The 16,867-nt window shown below is 45.1% G+C and overlaps 1 protein-coding gene across 4 annotated transcripts in view; it reads left to right on the top strand.

Annotated features, from left to right (window-relative positions):
• Positions 1-16,867, top strand: part of LOC147121525 (syntaxin-binding protein 5) — a 324,726-nt gene that overhangs the window by 283,500 nt on the left and 24,359 nt on the right. For all 4 annotated transcript variants that reach the window (XM_085981855.1, XM_085981856.1, XM_085981857.1 and 1 more), the window contains 3 exons: positions 4,682-4,921; positions 6,572-6,941; positions 14,224-14,389. In XM_085981855.1, coding sequence (XP_085837981.1) covers positions 4,682-4,921; positions 6,572-6,941; positions 14,224-14,389 — 776 coding nt within the window. The remainder of the gene's footprint in view (positions 1-4,681; positions 4,922-6,571; positions 6,942-14,223; positions 14,390-16,867) is intronic.

Below are 16,867 nucleotides of genomic sequence, written 5' to 3'. Positions count from 1 at the left end.
AATGATTTAAAAGTTACCAGCACTCTCATTCTCTGAAGGTTAAATTCTAATCAGCCTATTTCACTGAGCACAGTACAGGCAACAGTCAGTCAGAGACCTGTAGTAGAAAAACACATGAAACATTTATGTGGTTCAGTGCTATTTCAATGACATTTCCCACTTTACTTTCTTCATTTCCTTTTGTTGCAATTTTTTTTAGCTTGAGGATTTCTCCCTCCACCTTTTTCCTCAATTTCTGTTACCTGGGTCTTTTCATCAGCTTTCATCCCTGTGCTCCAGTTTTTTTGCAATGTGATTTTACCGCCATCATCTATTAACAAGTGATCAGAGCTTCAAACAGCCCTTCCCTTAAAGTTCTCCTGCATTTTCTTTGTTGTCAGAGCATCAACTAAGGCCAGGTTCATACAGATATTTAACATCAGCCCTTTAATCAGATAGATGATGACAACAGTCAGGTGGTGCTCAGAACACCTGGTTTCATTAGGAGGCGGGTAGGCCCAATTTTCTAGGGGCTTTTATATAATTTCGGTCGAGACACTGTCTCAAGTACTGCGGTGCTGGTCATTTCTGTCGTGGTATGCCCGCACTGCCCAATATCTAGCTATACAATAAGCTAACTCAGGGGTCTAACAATGGAACCGCCTTGTGATCTGAACCAAATATTCGTGTCTCTCAAGCCCCCAAGTGAGCTTCTCCAATCTTTTTTGAAGGCACACTGATACTAGTTAATTCAATCAGAAAAACTTGTCTTTGTGTAATTATATAAAATAATGGATATGCTACACTTCCTCACATTAAGCCTGGCTTAACTTAAACAAAATAATTTCTAACTGCCCTTCTGCATTCTAACCTTCCGAGTCTGCTGCAGTTTCTGTTTAAAATTCCAACTACTGGCACGAATTCATGAACTCATTTCTCTTATCTGGAAGGAGGAGAGCATGCCAGGGGATCTCAGGTGCCGTAATTGTGACCATCTTCAAGAAAGGTGACAAGTCCGATTGCAGTAATTAGAGGAGTTTTCCTGCTATCTGCCACAGGGAAAGTCATCGCAAGAATCCTCCTCAATCGCCTTCTCCCAGTGGCCGAAAAGCTCCTCCCAGAGTCGCAATGCGGATTCCGCCCATTAAGGGGCACAATGGACATGATCTTCACCGCACGTCAATTACAAGAGAAATGCAGGGAACAGCACCAACCACTGCACATGGCCTTCTTTGATCTCACAAAGGCCTTCGACACTGTCAACCGTGAAGGATTATGGAGTGTCCTCCTCAAATTCAGCTGCCCTCAAAAGTTTGTCACTATCCTCCGCCTGCTTCACGACGACATGCAAGCCGTGATCCTGACCAACGGCTCCACCACAGACCCAATTCACGTACGAACCGGGGTCAAGCAAGGCTGTGTCATCGCACCAACGCTCTTCTCAATCTTCCTTGCTGCAATGCTCCACCTCACCCTCAGTAAGCTCCCCACTGGAGTGGAGCTAATTTACAGAACAAACAGGAAACTGTTCAACCTCCGTCGCCTCCAGTCCAGATCCAAGGTCGACCCATCCTCTGTCGTCGAATTACAGTATGCAGACGATGCTTGCATCTGCGCTCACTCGGAGGTCGAACTCCAAACCATCGTAAACACCTTCACCGAAGCATACAAGAGCATGGGCCTTACACTAAACATCCGTAAGACAAAGGTCCTCTCCCAACCTGCCCCCGCCACACAGTGCTGCCCCCTGATTATCAAAAGCCACGACAAGGCCTTGGACAATGTGGACCACTTTCCATACCTCGGAAGCCTACTGTCAACAAGGGCAGACGTCGACGACGAAGTCCAACACCACCTTCAGTGTGCCAGTGCAGCCTTCGGTCGCCTGAGGAAGAGAGTGTTTGAAGACCGGGACCTCAAACCCGGCACTAAGCTCATGGTCTACAGGGCAGCAGTGATACCTGCCCTGCTGTATGCCTCAGAGACATGGACCATGTACAGCAGGCACCTCAAAGCACTGGAGAAGTACCACCAACGCTGCCTCCGCAAGATCCTGCAAATCCATTGGCAGGATAGGCGCGCCAACGTCAGTGTTCTTGCTCAGGCCAGCATCGAAGCTCTGACCATGCTCAATCAGCTCCAATGGACAGGTCACATTGTCCGCATGCCCGATACGAGAGGCCCAAAACAAGCGCTCTACTCGGACCTCTGGCACGGCAAGAGAGCCCCAGGTGGGCAGAAGAAACGCTTCAAGGACACCCTCAAAGCCTCCTTGAAAAAGTGTAACATCCCCACCGACACCTGGGAATCCCTGGCCCAAGACCGCACCAAGTGGAGGAGAAGCATCCGGGAAGGCGCCGAACACCTCGAGTCTCTTTGCCGGGGCCAAGCGCAAGGAGCGCACGTCAACCCAAGCACCCCACCCACCCGCCCCTTCAACCACCGCCTGCCCCACCTGTGACAGAGACTGTAGGTCCCGCATTGGACTAATCAGTCACATGCAAGCTCATTTTTAATATGGAAGCAAGTCATCCTCTGTTCCGAGGGACTGCCTAAGAGAGAGATATAAAATAATGAATATGCTACACTTCCGGTGATATAAATGCAGGGTGACGATGTAGTGTGACAATGGCGGTGATATAAATGCAGGGTGACGATGTAGTGTGACAATGGCGGTGATATAAATGCAGGGTGACGATGTAGTGTGACAATGGCGGTGATATAACTGCAGGGTAACAATGTAGTGTGTCAGTGGTGGTGTAACTACAGGGTAATGAAGTAGTGTGACAGTGGGTGTCTACCTGTATGCTGGTAGTTTTTTTTTTCTCCTGCATATAGGGCTTCATAAAAGAAGCATTTGCAATATTGTCCAAATGATTTTATTTTCCTTGTTTGGGGAGGGGCTCATCATTTAAAGGTATAGCACTGACCTCCATTCTTCACTCTCTGCCAATGACAGAGCTTGGATTTGGGTCAAAGAGCAGAGGCCAATGCCTTAATCATCACCTGGAAGAAATGAAGCAGCTTAAAACCCATGTTTGGAGTATGACTTCTCTATGCATACATTTCTTTAGTAAGGCTCTGCTTCTGAGACACTTAATAATGGGACTGAGGCTTTAAATCAATCTTTAATCAACATGCATGTTCATTTTGGATATTAATTTTCTATCACCAATGGATCCTTTGTGCAAAATCTCCAGTAATTTCCAATTATCTGCAATGAGTTAAGACACGTCTAAATTCCTATCGTTCGATTTCTGGTGCACTGAAAATCTAGAAATGAAGCACAATAATTTCCTTTCCACATTGCGTAACTGGAAATACGCACAGATACTGTATATCTGAATGTTTCTGTTTATGCAAAAAGGTGCTGCATATACAGTCAGAGCTCCCTAATCCATATTCCACTATGGAGACCCCCAACAGTTTTCTCCATTAGCAGTCTGCACCATTGTTTCTTCCATAGTTAGTCTGCACAGTCAAGCTTCTCAATCTGAATTGAAGGCAATCAATGGGCGTAAACTTCAGGGCCCTGAGAATCCACAAGGTAGGGGGTGGAGTTTGATACGCCAGCCCGGAGCCGCCAAGGTTCATGGGGTCATTGGCAAGTGCAGATGAAGCGGCCTTTGCCGCCTGGGGGGTGGGGGTACATCTAGTTTCTCCCCCAGCAGAAGAGGCTGTATACAATGGAGTAAATGGCTGCCAGGGATGGGGGTATTACACAGCCACCGCCCGCCCCCCCCCCCCCCCCCCCCCCAAACACCACTCAGAAACAAATTTATCCTGTCGCCTTTGTACAGGGCCGCCTTTAAACGTTTAAAACAAAAACACCTCTCTCTCTCTCTTCCACCACCCCCCAACCCAGTTTAACTCGCCCCTATTAGTGAAAAGCCTTGGGTTGTTTGCTACATAAAGGAAAGTTACTGTTGTTATTGACTGTGAAAGCGAGCAGCCCCTACACAAGCATGGCTGAAGCACCAGTGGGGCGTATCCCAATCGGAACAAATGATGCTGGGCCTCTGCATGCAACTGGAGAAATACCATGCAGCCTGGGGCCCATTCTTAAAGGCTGCTTTGGCACAATCCCTAACCCCTCTCCCCAAACCACATCTCTGGAACAGAAACAGGGACCCACCTATAGGCGGGCAAAGGCAACAACTTCAACAATAACCATTAGTTGACAACGTAATGACCCAAGTGCACTCCAGATACCAAGAGAAATTGATTTAACCCTTAAACTCACATTGCCAAGGAACATAATGCACCAATGTACTGTCCCTCCACCCCTCGAGCACAAAGTAGTCAAATTATACAAGTTCATAAAATATACATGTAATGTCTTCAAAATTCAATGAAAAAGGGCAAAAGAAAATCATGGGGAGAAATGTTGGGGAGGATGAGGAGCAAAATCTCTATCAATACTACTTCAGCAGTCCTTTTGAGACTGAATTGATGTCCCATTGGTCCATGTTTACTACCATCAGGTTTTTCCAGTGCGTGTGGATTAACAGATCTGACTATTAAATTGCTATATCAACAAATCAGCTAAGTGGGAACAAATTTATTTGAAATATAAAATTGCATTACAAAATGTCCAATTCTGTGTCGTTAATTAATAACATCCAGATAATCTAAGGTGGAGATACCCTGATTTGTGCTCTGGTCTATTTCACTGACATTTTTACTTCTGTTTCAAAATTAGATGTGAGAGACAACTCTTTCAGCCGTTCCCGCAGTTCCAGTGTTACCAGCATCGACAAGGAGTCCCGAGAGGCGATCACAGCTCTTCACTTCTGTGAGACTTACACCCGCAAGGCAGACACCTGCACATCGCCATGTTTGTGGGTTGGGACTACACTTGGCACTGTACTGGTCATAGTACTGAATCTGCCACCTGGAGGAGAGCAGAGACTTACTCAGCCGGTCATCGTGTCTCCCAGTGGTAAGAGCACTTGTACAGCCATATTTCAAGTATAAGTACATTGTAGAGAAAAGAATAGAAGGATTTAACGCTATAACATTCCTGTGAAGTGCCTTGAGACATTTTGCTATGTTAAAGATGTTATATAAATGCAAGTTGTTGATAGGGTGAGATGAAGTAAGGTGGGAGGAAATTTATGTGGAGCATAAACACTGGCATAGACCTGTTGGGCTGAATGGCCTGTTTCTGTGCTGTAAATTCTAAGTAAATGGGAGTCAGTTTTGCAACTCAAATTATAAAATACCCATATATGGGGAGTGGCACCAAAAACTAACAGTTTACGGGGGAGCATTACAGCAACCCTTAACCATAGGAACATAGGAAGAGGAGCAGGCCATTCAGCCCCTCGAGTCTGTTCCGCCATTCAATTAGATGATGGCTGATCTGTACCTTAACTCCATCTACCCACCTTGGTTCTGTAACCCTAATACACTTGCCTAACAAAAATCTATCAATCTTGGTTTACATACCAAATATATCAATGCACAGTTTATATATTGATGCAAAGCAGTTCAAACTAACATTCTAACAACTGTGGAATTTTTCAGTATTTATCAATGCGTGGCTAATTCCCCCTCCCACTGAAACACTAGCAACAACCAAATAACTGTTGGCAGATATAGGCACAATTGGAATGCTTTGATGAATTATACATCCCATCCAGTGTTGAGAAAGTCAAGTAAGGAGATCTGTTCAGAAAGTATATCTCCTCCCAAATCATCTCCAGTCTATAGTGGTTGTCGACTATCTTTGCTTATTAAACATTAGCCTTTTGGCTTGGGCAAGCAGATGATGAAGACGGTTAGAAAACAGAACAGAAGAGTGGGAAAGCTCGTTTAATTAAGAATTTCAGTGTTGTGCAAATCCTGTATCCCATTTGTGGGGGTGGGGAGTGTAGCCTCATTTGCCAGGCTGCAGAGAAGGTTTATCTCTTGGTGCTGGGTTCTGTCTGGTCCAAAAGCCATGTGGCAGGAGGCTTGGTGAAGGTGGCCAACTGCATTCTAGAGTTCATGCTGTATAGCATTGGGAAATGGTGATCCAAACAGCAGTTTTACAAGGGTACTACTGTAGTTGTTAACAGTTTGTCAACTTTGTTTTTCCCACCGATTCCATTTTGTCACTCATCCAGGTTCAGGTACAATCAGTATTTGTATCACAGCAGGCAGATGTTTAATGGATCTAATACCACCTTTGCTTAAGTTAACTGTTTCGCATTAGAAGTGACAAACGGTGCAGCTTCTATGTGATGGGAGTGGATTTTTAAAGAAGGAACACTGAGTTTGCGTTGTTATCTTCGGAAAGAGGAAGGTCAGTTACCTTGCGCCTGACAAAAGGTCATCATTTGGAAACGTTAACCCTACCTTTCCCTCTCCACAGATGCTACCTGACCTGCTGAGGGTTTCCAGCATTTTCAGATCTCCAGCATCTGCAATATTTGACTTCTTGCATTGCTATGTCATGTATTACTGGTGGTTTATTTTGTACATTTAGTGGTAGAAAAGTAGCTCGCCATTGTAACTGAACATCATAATTGTACTGTGTACATTGCTGAATTTGTTTTCCATGGTGTAGTTCAATTGCCCTTTACAGTGTATGTTATATATTATACAGGGACTATATTGAGACTAAAAGGAGGAATTTTACGATTGGCATTTCTGGATACCACAGGAAGCCTCATCCACCCAGCACATGAACCCTGGAGAGAACCAAATGTGCAAGAAGAGAAAGATGACAAGGATAAATGCAGGAAATTGAGGCCGGTATCCGTCTCCCCCTCATCTTCTCAGGAGATAAGTGAAACCCAATACGCAGTGATATGTTCAGAAAAACAGGCTAAGGTTATCTCACTGCCATCCCAAAACTGTATATATAAACACAACATAACTGAAACATCGTTTGTTCTTCGTGCTGATATTGTGGGACTGAATGGGAGCATCTGTCTTGCATGCTTCTGTGCCAATGGACATATCATGACGTTCAGGTAACTCACATTGTGCTTAAGGGCTAATGAAATGATTGTATCGGGATGCATCATAGTGTCCACAGTGCACAAACTAAAATCTGTTAAGTACTTGGTAATGTTTTGAAAGGATATTTAAAATTTGCATTCAATGGAGTTTTATTGGGATGAATTGTTGGCTGTTACTGATTAGGTATAACAGATTTTAAAAATATAATTTTTGAGCATCTTCCAGCTCGGCTTATTTGTAGAACACTCCCCTCTGAGTCAGCAGGTTGTGGCTTCAAGCCCCACTCCAGGTACACGAGTGCATAATTAGTGCCGTGCTGAAGGAGTGCTGCATTGCCAGAGGTGCCGTCTTTTGGCTGATACGTTGAACTGAAGTCCTGTGTGCTTGTTGACCAACAGTGATCCCTCAGCAAACACTGCCAAAACAGATTACCCAAGAGTATGGCCTATTAGAGACCATAAAGGTAACCTGTGTGTTGAGGTAGAAGACGTGGGTATGGTTCTTAATGAATACTTTGCGTCTGTCTTCACAAAAGAGAGGGACGATGCAGACATTGTAGTTAAGGAAGAGCAGTGTGAAATAATGGCCCAGAAATTCGTGTCGGGGGCTTCCCACGGGTGCAAGCCCCCGACCTACACTTAGCTAGCGCGCCGGCTGTCGAGGCCTGGACCTGCGTGCATTTCCTGTCTGTGGCCCGGTCCTGCTCCCGGCGCGCTGTGCTTGCGTGATCCAGCGGCGTAGTTAGTGCAATGCGTCGGCTGGGATCACGTGAGCACTGGGCAACCAATCGGAGGAGGGAAAAGTCCATTCATGAGTTTGACAGAAAGAACTGTCAAACTCATGAAAACTCCGAGCGCCCAAAACAGTACATAACCTTAAAATAAATTTGGAAAAAAATCGCACTATTTAAATCAACTATAAATAACATTAAATAACTATTTTAAACAATAATTTAAATTTTTGGAAAAAATAATTTTATAAAAAATCGGGGCTAAAAATACACTTACTTTACTGTAAAGTATTTAAAAATAATAAACCTGTGGAAAAAATGTTCTAATTTTAATTAATTGACCACTTACCTTTTAAAATGAAGTCCTTACGTCTGGTTTTTAAATGTGCAAAAAGTAGAGGCCTTCATGCACGGGCAAACCTGTAATAAAAAAATTTTAAAAAGAGGAAGTTCAACGCGCACGCGCAGACTCCTGCGCGCACGCGTTCGACCTCTGAACCCCAGAGGATCGGAAATGCCGGTTTCCCGCACATGCATAGTGCATGCAAGAAACCGGCACTTCCATCGGGTCCACGCGTGGGTACTCTCTCTGTACTCATGCGTTGGGACCTGAATTTCTGGGCCATTAGATGAGATAAACATAGTGAGAGAGGAAGTATTAAGGGGTTTAGCATTTTTGAAAGTAGATAAATTGCCAGGCCCGGATGAAATGTATCCCAGACTGTTAAGAGAAGCAAAGGAGGAAATAGCGGAGGCTCTGACCATCATTTTCCAATCCCCTCTCGCTACAGGTGTGGTACTAGAGGACTGCTAACATTGTACCATTGTTTAAAAAAGGAGAAAGCGATAGACCGAGTAATTACAGGCCAGTCAGCCTAACATCGGTGGTGGGGAAATTATTCGAAAAAATTCTGAGGGACAGTATTAATCGTCATTTAGAAAGGCATGGATTTGTTAAGGACTGAATACTGCTGAGGGCGATGGTTCATCTGGGGAGTACAGCCAGATCCAAGTCCACGGCACCACGGGTGGCTCAGCTGTACCAGGGGGAGGAGGAAGATCGGGAAAGCAATAGTGATGGGAGATTCAATAGCAAGAGGAACAGACAAACATTTCTGCGCCTGCAGACGTGCTGCCAGGACCATGTGTTGCCTCCCTCGTGCCAGGGTCAAGGATGTCACTGAGCGGATGCAGAACGTTCTAAGGGGGGAGGGTGAACAACCAGAGGTCGTGGTCCATATCAGTATCAATGACATAGGTAGAAAGAGGGATGAGGTCCTGCAGGCAGATTTTAGGGAGCTAAGAAAGAGATTAAGAAGCAGGACCTCAAAGGTAGTAATTACTGGATTACTCCCAGTGCCACGAGCTAGTGAGTATAGAAATAGGAGGATAGGGCAGATGAATGCGTGGCTGTAAAGTCATAGTTATACAGCACAGAAAGAGGCCCTTCGGCCCATCAAGCCCTGTCTATTCTAATCCCATTTTCCAGCACTTGGTCCGTAGCCTTGTATGCTGTGGCGTTTCAAGTGCTCATCTGACTGCTTTTTGAAAGTTGGGAGGGTTCCTGCATCTACCATCCTTTCAGGCAGTGAGTTCCAGATTCCAACCACCCTCTGGGTGAAAAAGTATTTCCTCAAATCCTGTTAGCTGTTCTCCAGTCCTCTGTCACCTCCCCTGTGGCCAGAGAGGTTCTGAAAATTTGTGTCAGAGCCCCTGCAATCTCCTCCCTTGCCTCACACAGCAGCCTGGAATACATCTCGTCTGGGCCTGGGGATTTATTCACTTTTCAATTCCCTTTTATGTTAGCTGCCAATCTATTCTCATACTCTCTCTTTGCCCCTCTTATATTCTTTTTCACTTCCCCTCTGAACTTTCTATATTCAGCCTGGTTCTCACTTGTATTCTGAACCTGACATCTGTCATATGTGCCCTTTTTCTGCTTCATCTTACTCTCTATCTCTTTTGTCATCCAGGTAGCTCTGGCTTTGGTTGCCCTACCTTTCCCCCTCGTGGGCATGTACCCGAACCATCTCCTCTTTAAAGGCAGACCATTGTTCAATTACAGTTTTGCCCACCAATCTGTGATTCCAATTTACCCGGGCCAGATCTATTCTCATCCCACTGAAATTTGCCTTCCTCCAATTAAGTATTTTTACTCTAGATTGCTCCCTGTCCTTTTCCATAGCTAATCGAAACCTTGCGATACTATGATCACCGTTCCCTAAATGTTCACCTACTGACACTTGCTCCACTTGACCTCCTTCATTCCCCAGAACCAGATCCAGCAATGCCTCCTTCCTCGTTGGGCTGGAAACATACTGATCAAGAAAGTTCTCCTAAACACTTCAGAAATTCATCCCCCTCTCTTTACACTATTACTATCCCAGTCTATTTTGGGATAGTTGAAGTCCCCCATTATCACTACTCTATACTTCTTGCATGTCTCTGTAATTTCCCTGCAAATTTACTTCTCCATATTTTTCCCACGAGTTGGTGGCCTATAGAATACACCTAGTAGTGTAATGGCACCTCTATTATTTCTTGACTCTAGCAATATAGATTCTGTCCTTGACCCCTCCAGGACATCCCCTCTCTCTCCCTCTCTCTCCTCTCTCTCTCTCTCTCTCTCTCTCTCTCTCTCTCTCTCTCTCCAGCACTGTAACATTCTCCTTAAGCAATACTGCCACACCACCTCCTATCTTTCCTGAACATCCTATATCCAGGAATATTTAATACCCAATCCTGCCCTTTTGTGAGCCAGGTCTCCGTAATAGCCACAACATCATATTACCATGTGGCTATTTGTGCCTGCAGCTCACCAACCTTGTTTACTATGCTACGTGCATTCACATACATACACTGTAAACCTATCTTAGACCATCCTGCGTTATCTGTTAGTCTGATCCCACCTAATATCTTACTATTTCTTGCTTTAGTGCTATCCGTCTCTCCCAATCCTTTGTGCCCTTTGTTTCCTCTTTCTGTTGCTACATCCTGGTGCCCATTCCCCTGCCAACTTAGTTTAAACCCTTGCCAACAGCACTAGCAAACCTCCCTGCGACATGAGGAAAAACTTTTTTATGCAGCGAGTGGTTAGGAGCCGCAATGCACTGCCTGGAAGGAGGCCGATTCATTCGTGGCTTTCAAAAAGGAATTGGATAAGTACCTGAAGGAAAATAAATTGCAGGGCTACGGAGAAAGCAGGGTGGGTGGGGGTGGGACCAGCTGAAGTGCTCTTGCAGAGAGTCGGCACGGGCTCGAATGGCCGCCTATGCTGTAACCATTCTATGAAAGGTCGTGTCTGACTAACTTGATTGAATTTTTTGAGGAGGTAACAAGGAGGGTCGATTAAAGGTAGCGCGTTTGATGTAGTCTACGTGGATTTTAGCAAGGCTTTTGACAAGGTCCCACATGGCATACTGGTCAGAAAAGTAAAAGCCCATGGGATCCAAGGGAAAGTGGCAAGTTGGATCCAAAATTGGCTCAGTGGCAGGAAGCAAAGGGTAATGGTCGACGGGTGTTTTTGTGACTGGAAGGTTGTTTCCAGTGGGGCTCTGCAGGGCTCAGCACTAGGTCCCTTGCTTTTTGTGGTATATATCAATGATTTAGACTTCAGTGTGGGGGGTAATGATTAATAAGTTGTTTGTTGATACAAATTCGACTGGTTGATCATGAGGAAGAAAGCTGTGGACTGCAAGAGGATATCAATGGACTGGTCGGGTGGGCAGAAAAGTGGCAAATGGAATTCAATCCAGAGAAGTGTGAGGCAATGCATTTGGGGATGGCTCGCAAGGCAAGGGAATACACAATAAATGGTCGGATACTGAGATGTGTAGAGGAACAGAGGGACCTTGGAGTGTATGTCCACAGATCCCTGAAGGTAGCAGGACAGGTAGATAAGGTGGTTAAGGAGGCATACAGGATACTTGCCTTTATTAGCCGAGGCATAAAATATAAGAGCCGGGAGGTTATACTTGAACTATATAAAATGCTAGTTAGACCACAGCTGGAGTACTACATACCGTTCTGGTCACCACATTACAGGAAAGATGTAATTGCACTAAAGAGGGTACAGAGGAGGTATACGAGGATGTTGCCAGGACTGAAGAATTTTAGCTTTCAAGAAAGATTTGATTAGCTGGGGTTGTTTTCTTTGGAACAGAAGAGGCTGAGGGGAGACTTAATTGAGGTGTATAAAATTCTGAAGGGCCCAGATAGAGTGGGTAGGAAGGACTCATTTCCCTTAATTGGTAGAAGGATTAGAGAGGAGTTGAGGAGAACTTTTTCACCCAGGGGGTGGTGGAGGTCTGGAACTCACTGCCTGAAAGGGTGGTAGAGGCAGAAACCCTCATTGCATTTAATAAGTACTTGGATATGCTCTTGAAGTGCCGTAACCTACAAGGCTACGGACCAAGAGCTGGAAAGTGGGATTAGACTGGATAGCTCTTTTTCGGCCGGCACAGACACCATGTGGCCAAATGGCCTCCTTGTGTGCCATAAGTTTCTATGATTCATTTATGTCATTGCTGTTTGTGGTACCTTGCTGTGTGTAAACTGCAGCTGCCTTTCCTACAAAACAGCAACTGCATTTCAAAAGTACTTCATTGGCTATGAAGCACTTTGGGACATCCTAGGACTAAAAGGTGATTTAAATACAGATTATTTTTTCACTCAATGCACACTTAGGTGGCCCCAATGTCACAGGAGACCTGAATCATACATATGCTCTCTCTCCACTCCCAAACTTTACAGAAGGGAAGATTCATAGAAATTATGGCACAGAAAGAGCCTCTTCGGTTCATCATGCCTGTGCTGGTGGTGCTAGGTTTTCAAGGTAGTTCCTTTATCAGTGTATTTAATTTTTATCTCCTTCGGATAAACAGCAAGATGGTTGGCAGGATGTACCAAATCAGAGGTAGGTATGTGGGGTTTAACAGTAATGGGGTGAGGATTGGTAGCAAGGATGTGGTTTTGAGATATGGCAATAATATGGAAAGGGAACCTTGGATTTGGTAACACTGATGGATAGAATATCGGATTTAGTTTGCTGTGTAATTCATGTGGTCATGCAATGGGAGGGTCTGGGAGCATTAGAGGAGGTTCCTGGGACTTGTTTGCACTGAGAATGGAGGTTTCTAGAAGTTGGGAACAATGGGAAGGTGTAGGGTCTGGAGCACAGAGGGAGTCCTGGGATGTGTCAGAACTAGGGCGCCTTGGGATGTCCTGAGGATGTGAAAGGCACGACATAAATGTACGTTCATAATTCGCTCTTTATTAGACCTATATCATGTGAATTATGGAGTGGTTCTGTTAGTATCACTGGAAGGCTTTTTTTTCTCATGTATTTAACTCCATGAAATACAAAGGTGACTATTTTATATACACTAAAATAAAAACAGAAAATGCTGGAAACACTCCAGAGGTCTGTCGGCGCCTGTGGAGAGAGGAATATAGTTAACGTTTCATGTCGATGACCTTTCATCAGTTCAGGGACTAATTGGATCACTCTTCCAAATAGCTGGCACAGGCGCAATGGGCCGAATGGCCTCCTGTGCTCTATGATTCTAGGGTTTGTCGTGAATAGATTTATGAAATAGTCATATTCTTTGTTGCAGTTTAAAAATATAAATCTTTCCATAGACTAACGTGATAGGCGCTAGTTGAATAACAGCTCTGTTGTAACGAGGGGGCATTATATCACAGAACAATCACAGAAACCCCACAGTGCAGATAGAGGCCATTTCGGCCCATCGAGCCTGCACCGAGACATATCCCACCCGATCCCTGTAACCCCTACACCAACAGTTATCCCACCCTATCCCCGTAACCCCACGTATTTAATCCCCCTAACACTAAGGGTCAATTTATCATAGCCAATCAACCTAACCTGCACATCTTTGGACTGTGGGAGGAAACCGGAGCACCCGGAGTAAACCCACGCAAACACGGGGAGAATGTCTGTGTGGAGTTTGCACAGTCGCCCGAGGCCGGATTCGAACCCGGGTCCCTGGCGCTGTGAGGCAACAGTGCTAACCACTATGCCACCGTGCTGCCCACAGAGTTCTCTTTCATTGTCAGTGCTGTTTTGCTGCTATTTTTATTCAAGGCTTTGAGCATCATAGTTGAAATCATGTATTTTGAATGATTGTGACTCATCAAGCAGTAATTGAGGTCACAGTGACAAAGTCCATACTGGGAAAGAAGAAAGCTCTTTCTTTTAAGCACTGTTAATCACATATGGCCATCTGATAATTTTTTTGGCCAAGATTTTCCAACCAGGACTCTTGGTGCATGCTGGGGATGCATGTCAGGAACATGCCATCTGGTACAGGTAATATGGTGTTTCTCACAGTGAAATGGTACAGGTAATGTGTATATAGTACAGTGTATCTGGTACAGGTAATGTGTATATAGTACAGTGTATATGCTACAGGTGGTATGGTATTTAATAGTACAGTGTACATGGGATAGCTGGTACAGGTAATATGTATATAGTACAGTGTATCTGCTACAGGTAATAGAATGCTTATTTTTAACCAGGTTGTTCTGATTTTCTTTTGAAGCTTGCCAAGCCTTAGGCCACTGCTGGATGTCAATTATTTGCCACTGACCGACATGCGAATAGCTCGCACTTTCTGTTTCACCAACAACGGGCAGGCTCTGTATCTGGTTTCTCCTACTGAGATCCAACGCATCACCTACAGTCAGGGAACGTGTGAGAATTTGCAGGTAAGGATCATTGAAGGTTGTTGTACTTTCACACAGTTAAAATGGTGCTGCAGAAGCTGGTCTTTACATCAGAGTGCCTGTTTTCAGTCATATTTCTTCACTTACGTGTCCTCTATATCCAAGTGGATCAGGGACATACTGGGCACAGTCCCCTTTAAGACTTTACTCTGACGTTAGCTATGTAGGTGGTATAACCAGCTCATCCTGCTGCCTCGTTCCAGATTCACAAATCAATTTGTTTATTTTTGCATTTCTACCATTCATATCCGTGCTGCAGCAATGCTGTGTTTTCTTGTACATTGGCTGGCTTAGCAACAGGATGTGATTTGGCACTGTAACGTACGAGAGACATTTCACAAAACACAAGCTGTTCATGACTGTTGCCAATGGACAGCTCACAAATCTCCCATAACCCAATTCATGCTAAAGTGGCCCTGCGTCAGCAAGCAGTGGTTAGCTCTGCCCTACAACCCACCAAGAGCTCTGCATTCCTCCAACTCTGGCCTTGTGCATCCCCGATTTCCTTCACCCCATCATTGGTGGCTGTGCCTTCAGCTGCCTGGGTCCTAAGCTCTGGAATTCATTCCCGAAACCTCCCTGCCTCCCTACCCTCTCCTACATTACAACAGTGACTACACTTCAGAAATACTTCATTGGCTGTAAAGCGTTTTGGGACGCCGGTGGTCATGAAAGGTGCAGTAAAAATGCAAGTCTGTCTTTACTTTTTCGTCCTTTAGGATGCTCCTTAAAACTTGCATCTTTGACCAAGCTTTTGGTCACCTCCTAATATTTCCTTACGTGGCTCAGTGTCAATTTTTTGTCTGATAATGCTCCCATGTCACGCCTTGGGATGTTTTACTACATTAAAGGTACTTTATAAATGCAAGTTGCTGTTATTGCATACAAAGGCCAAAGTTCTCCAGTGACATCAGCATCTAGCAGAAGAAGTGACCATTAAAGCTCAGTCCCCGTAAAAATGTGTAGCAACTCCATGCTCCTGGCAGTAACATGGAGGTCCAATTTAAGTCGCAGCAATTCTTGTATTGGTATTTCAGTCTTGGTCTTGCAGAGACCTGATGGCCCTCCCATATCTCTCTGATACTGTAGAGGGTTATATGGAGTAGACAATCCTCATGACTGCAGTGGGTTGTGTGACTTTACATCGTGTTGAATTCAGGAGAAAAAAGAGTTTTGCCTCCCCATACCTTTCAGAAATTGGCATTGTCCCATCACTCGGGATGCCAACTCCAAGAAGTTTATGCTCTTCCCATCAGATTATCTGCCTCTGACGTATTACAGCTTACTTTTAGTCAGACCTTCCTTTTGTCATCTCCTTTTGCAGAAGTGTCTTCCACTCCAGGGAAATGCTTTCCCACCTTGTACCAGTTTTACTGATTCATGCTTTAAAGTCTTCCTAATCCTAGGACCATTTTATCAAGTTTCAACTGTTTCGCTAATGTTATGTGGGATCATAGCCGATTCAGGGCTCCTTAGACTTAGCTCAACCCCAGCCTAATGACCAGCAGTCAGTACAAGCATCTGTTGAATGCCACAGATCCCTTCGCCATGGTAAACACCTCTTTACAGCCTTAGTCCAAACATGGACAAAAGAGCTGAATTTCAGAGGTGAGAGTGACTGCCCTTGACATCAAGGCAGCATTTAACCGAGTGTGGCGTCAAGGAGCCCGAGTAAAATTGAAGTCAGTGGGAATCGGGGGAAAGACTCTCCACTGGCTGGAGTCATACCTAGCACAAAGGAAGATGGTTGTGGTTGTTGGAGACCAATCATCTCAGCCCCAGGACATTGTTGCAGGAGTTCCTCAGGGCAGTGTCCTAGGCCCAACCATTTTCAGCTGCTTCAATGACCTTCCCTCCATCATAAGGTCAGAAGTGGGGATGTTCGCTGATGACTGCACAGTATTCCGTTCCATTCACAACTCCTCAGATAATGAAGCAGTCTGTGCCCGCATGCAACACGACCTGGACGATATTCAGGCTTGGGCTGATGAGTGGCAAGTAGCATTCACGCCACACAAGTGCTAGGCAATGACTACCTCCAACAAGAAAGCATCCAACCACTGCCCCTTGACATTCAACAGCATTGCCATCATCAAATTCCCCAACATCAACATCCTGGGGGCCACCATTGACCAGAAAATACCGTGGCTACAAGAGCAGGTCAGATGTGGGTATTCTGCAGTGAGTGTCTCACCACCTGACTCCCCAAAGCCTTTCCACCCTCTACAAGGCAGAAGTAAGGAGTGTGATGCAATACTCTCTACTTGCCTGGATGAGTGCAGCTCCAACAACACTCAAAAAGCTCAACACCATCCAGAACAAAGCAGCCTGCTTGATTGGCACCCCATCCACCACTCACTCAACCACCAGCACACAGTGGCTGCAGTGTGTACCATCTTCAAGATGCACTGCAGCAACTCACTAAGGCTTCTTCAACAGCACCTCCCTAACCCACGATCT

Source organism: Somniosus microcephalus, chromosome 3 (assembly GCF_052327205.1).
Source record: "Somniosus microcephalus isolate GS21.2 chromosome 3, FLI_Smic_1.0, whole genome shotgun sequence".
NCBI lineage: Eukaryota > Metazoa > Chordata > Chondrichthyes > Squaliformes > Somniosidae > Somniosus > Somniosus microcephalus.
This window is presented reverse-complemented; position numbering and strand designations above follow the sequence as displayed.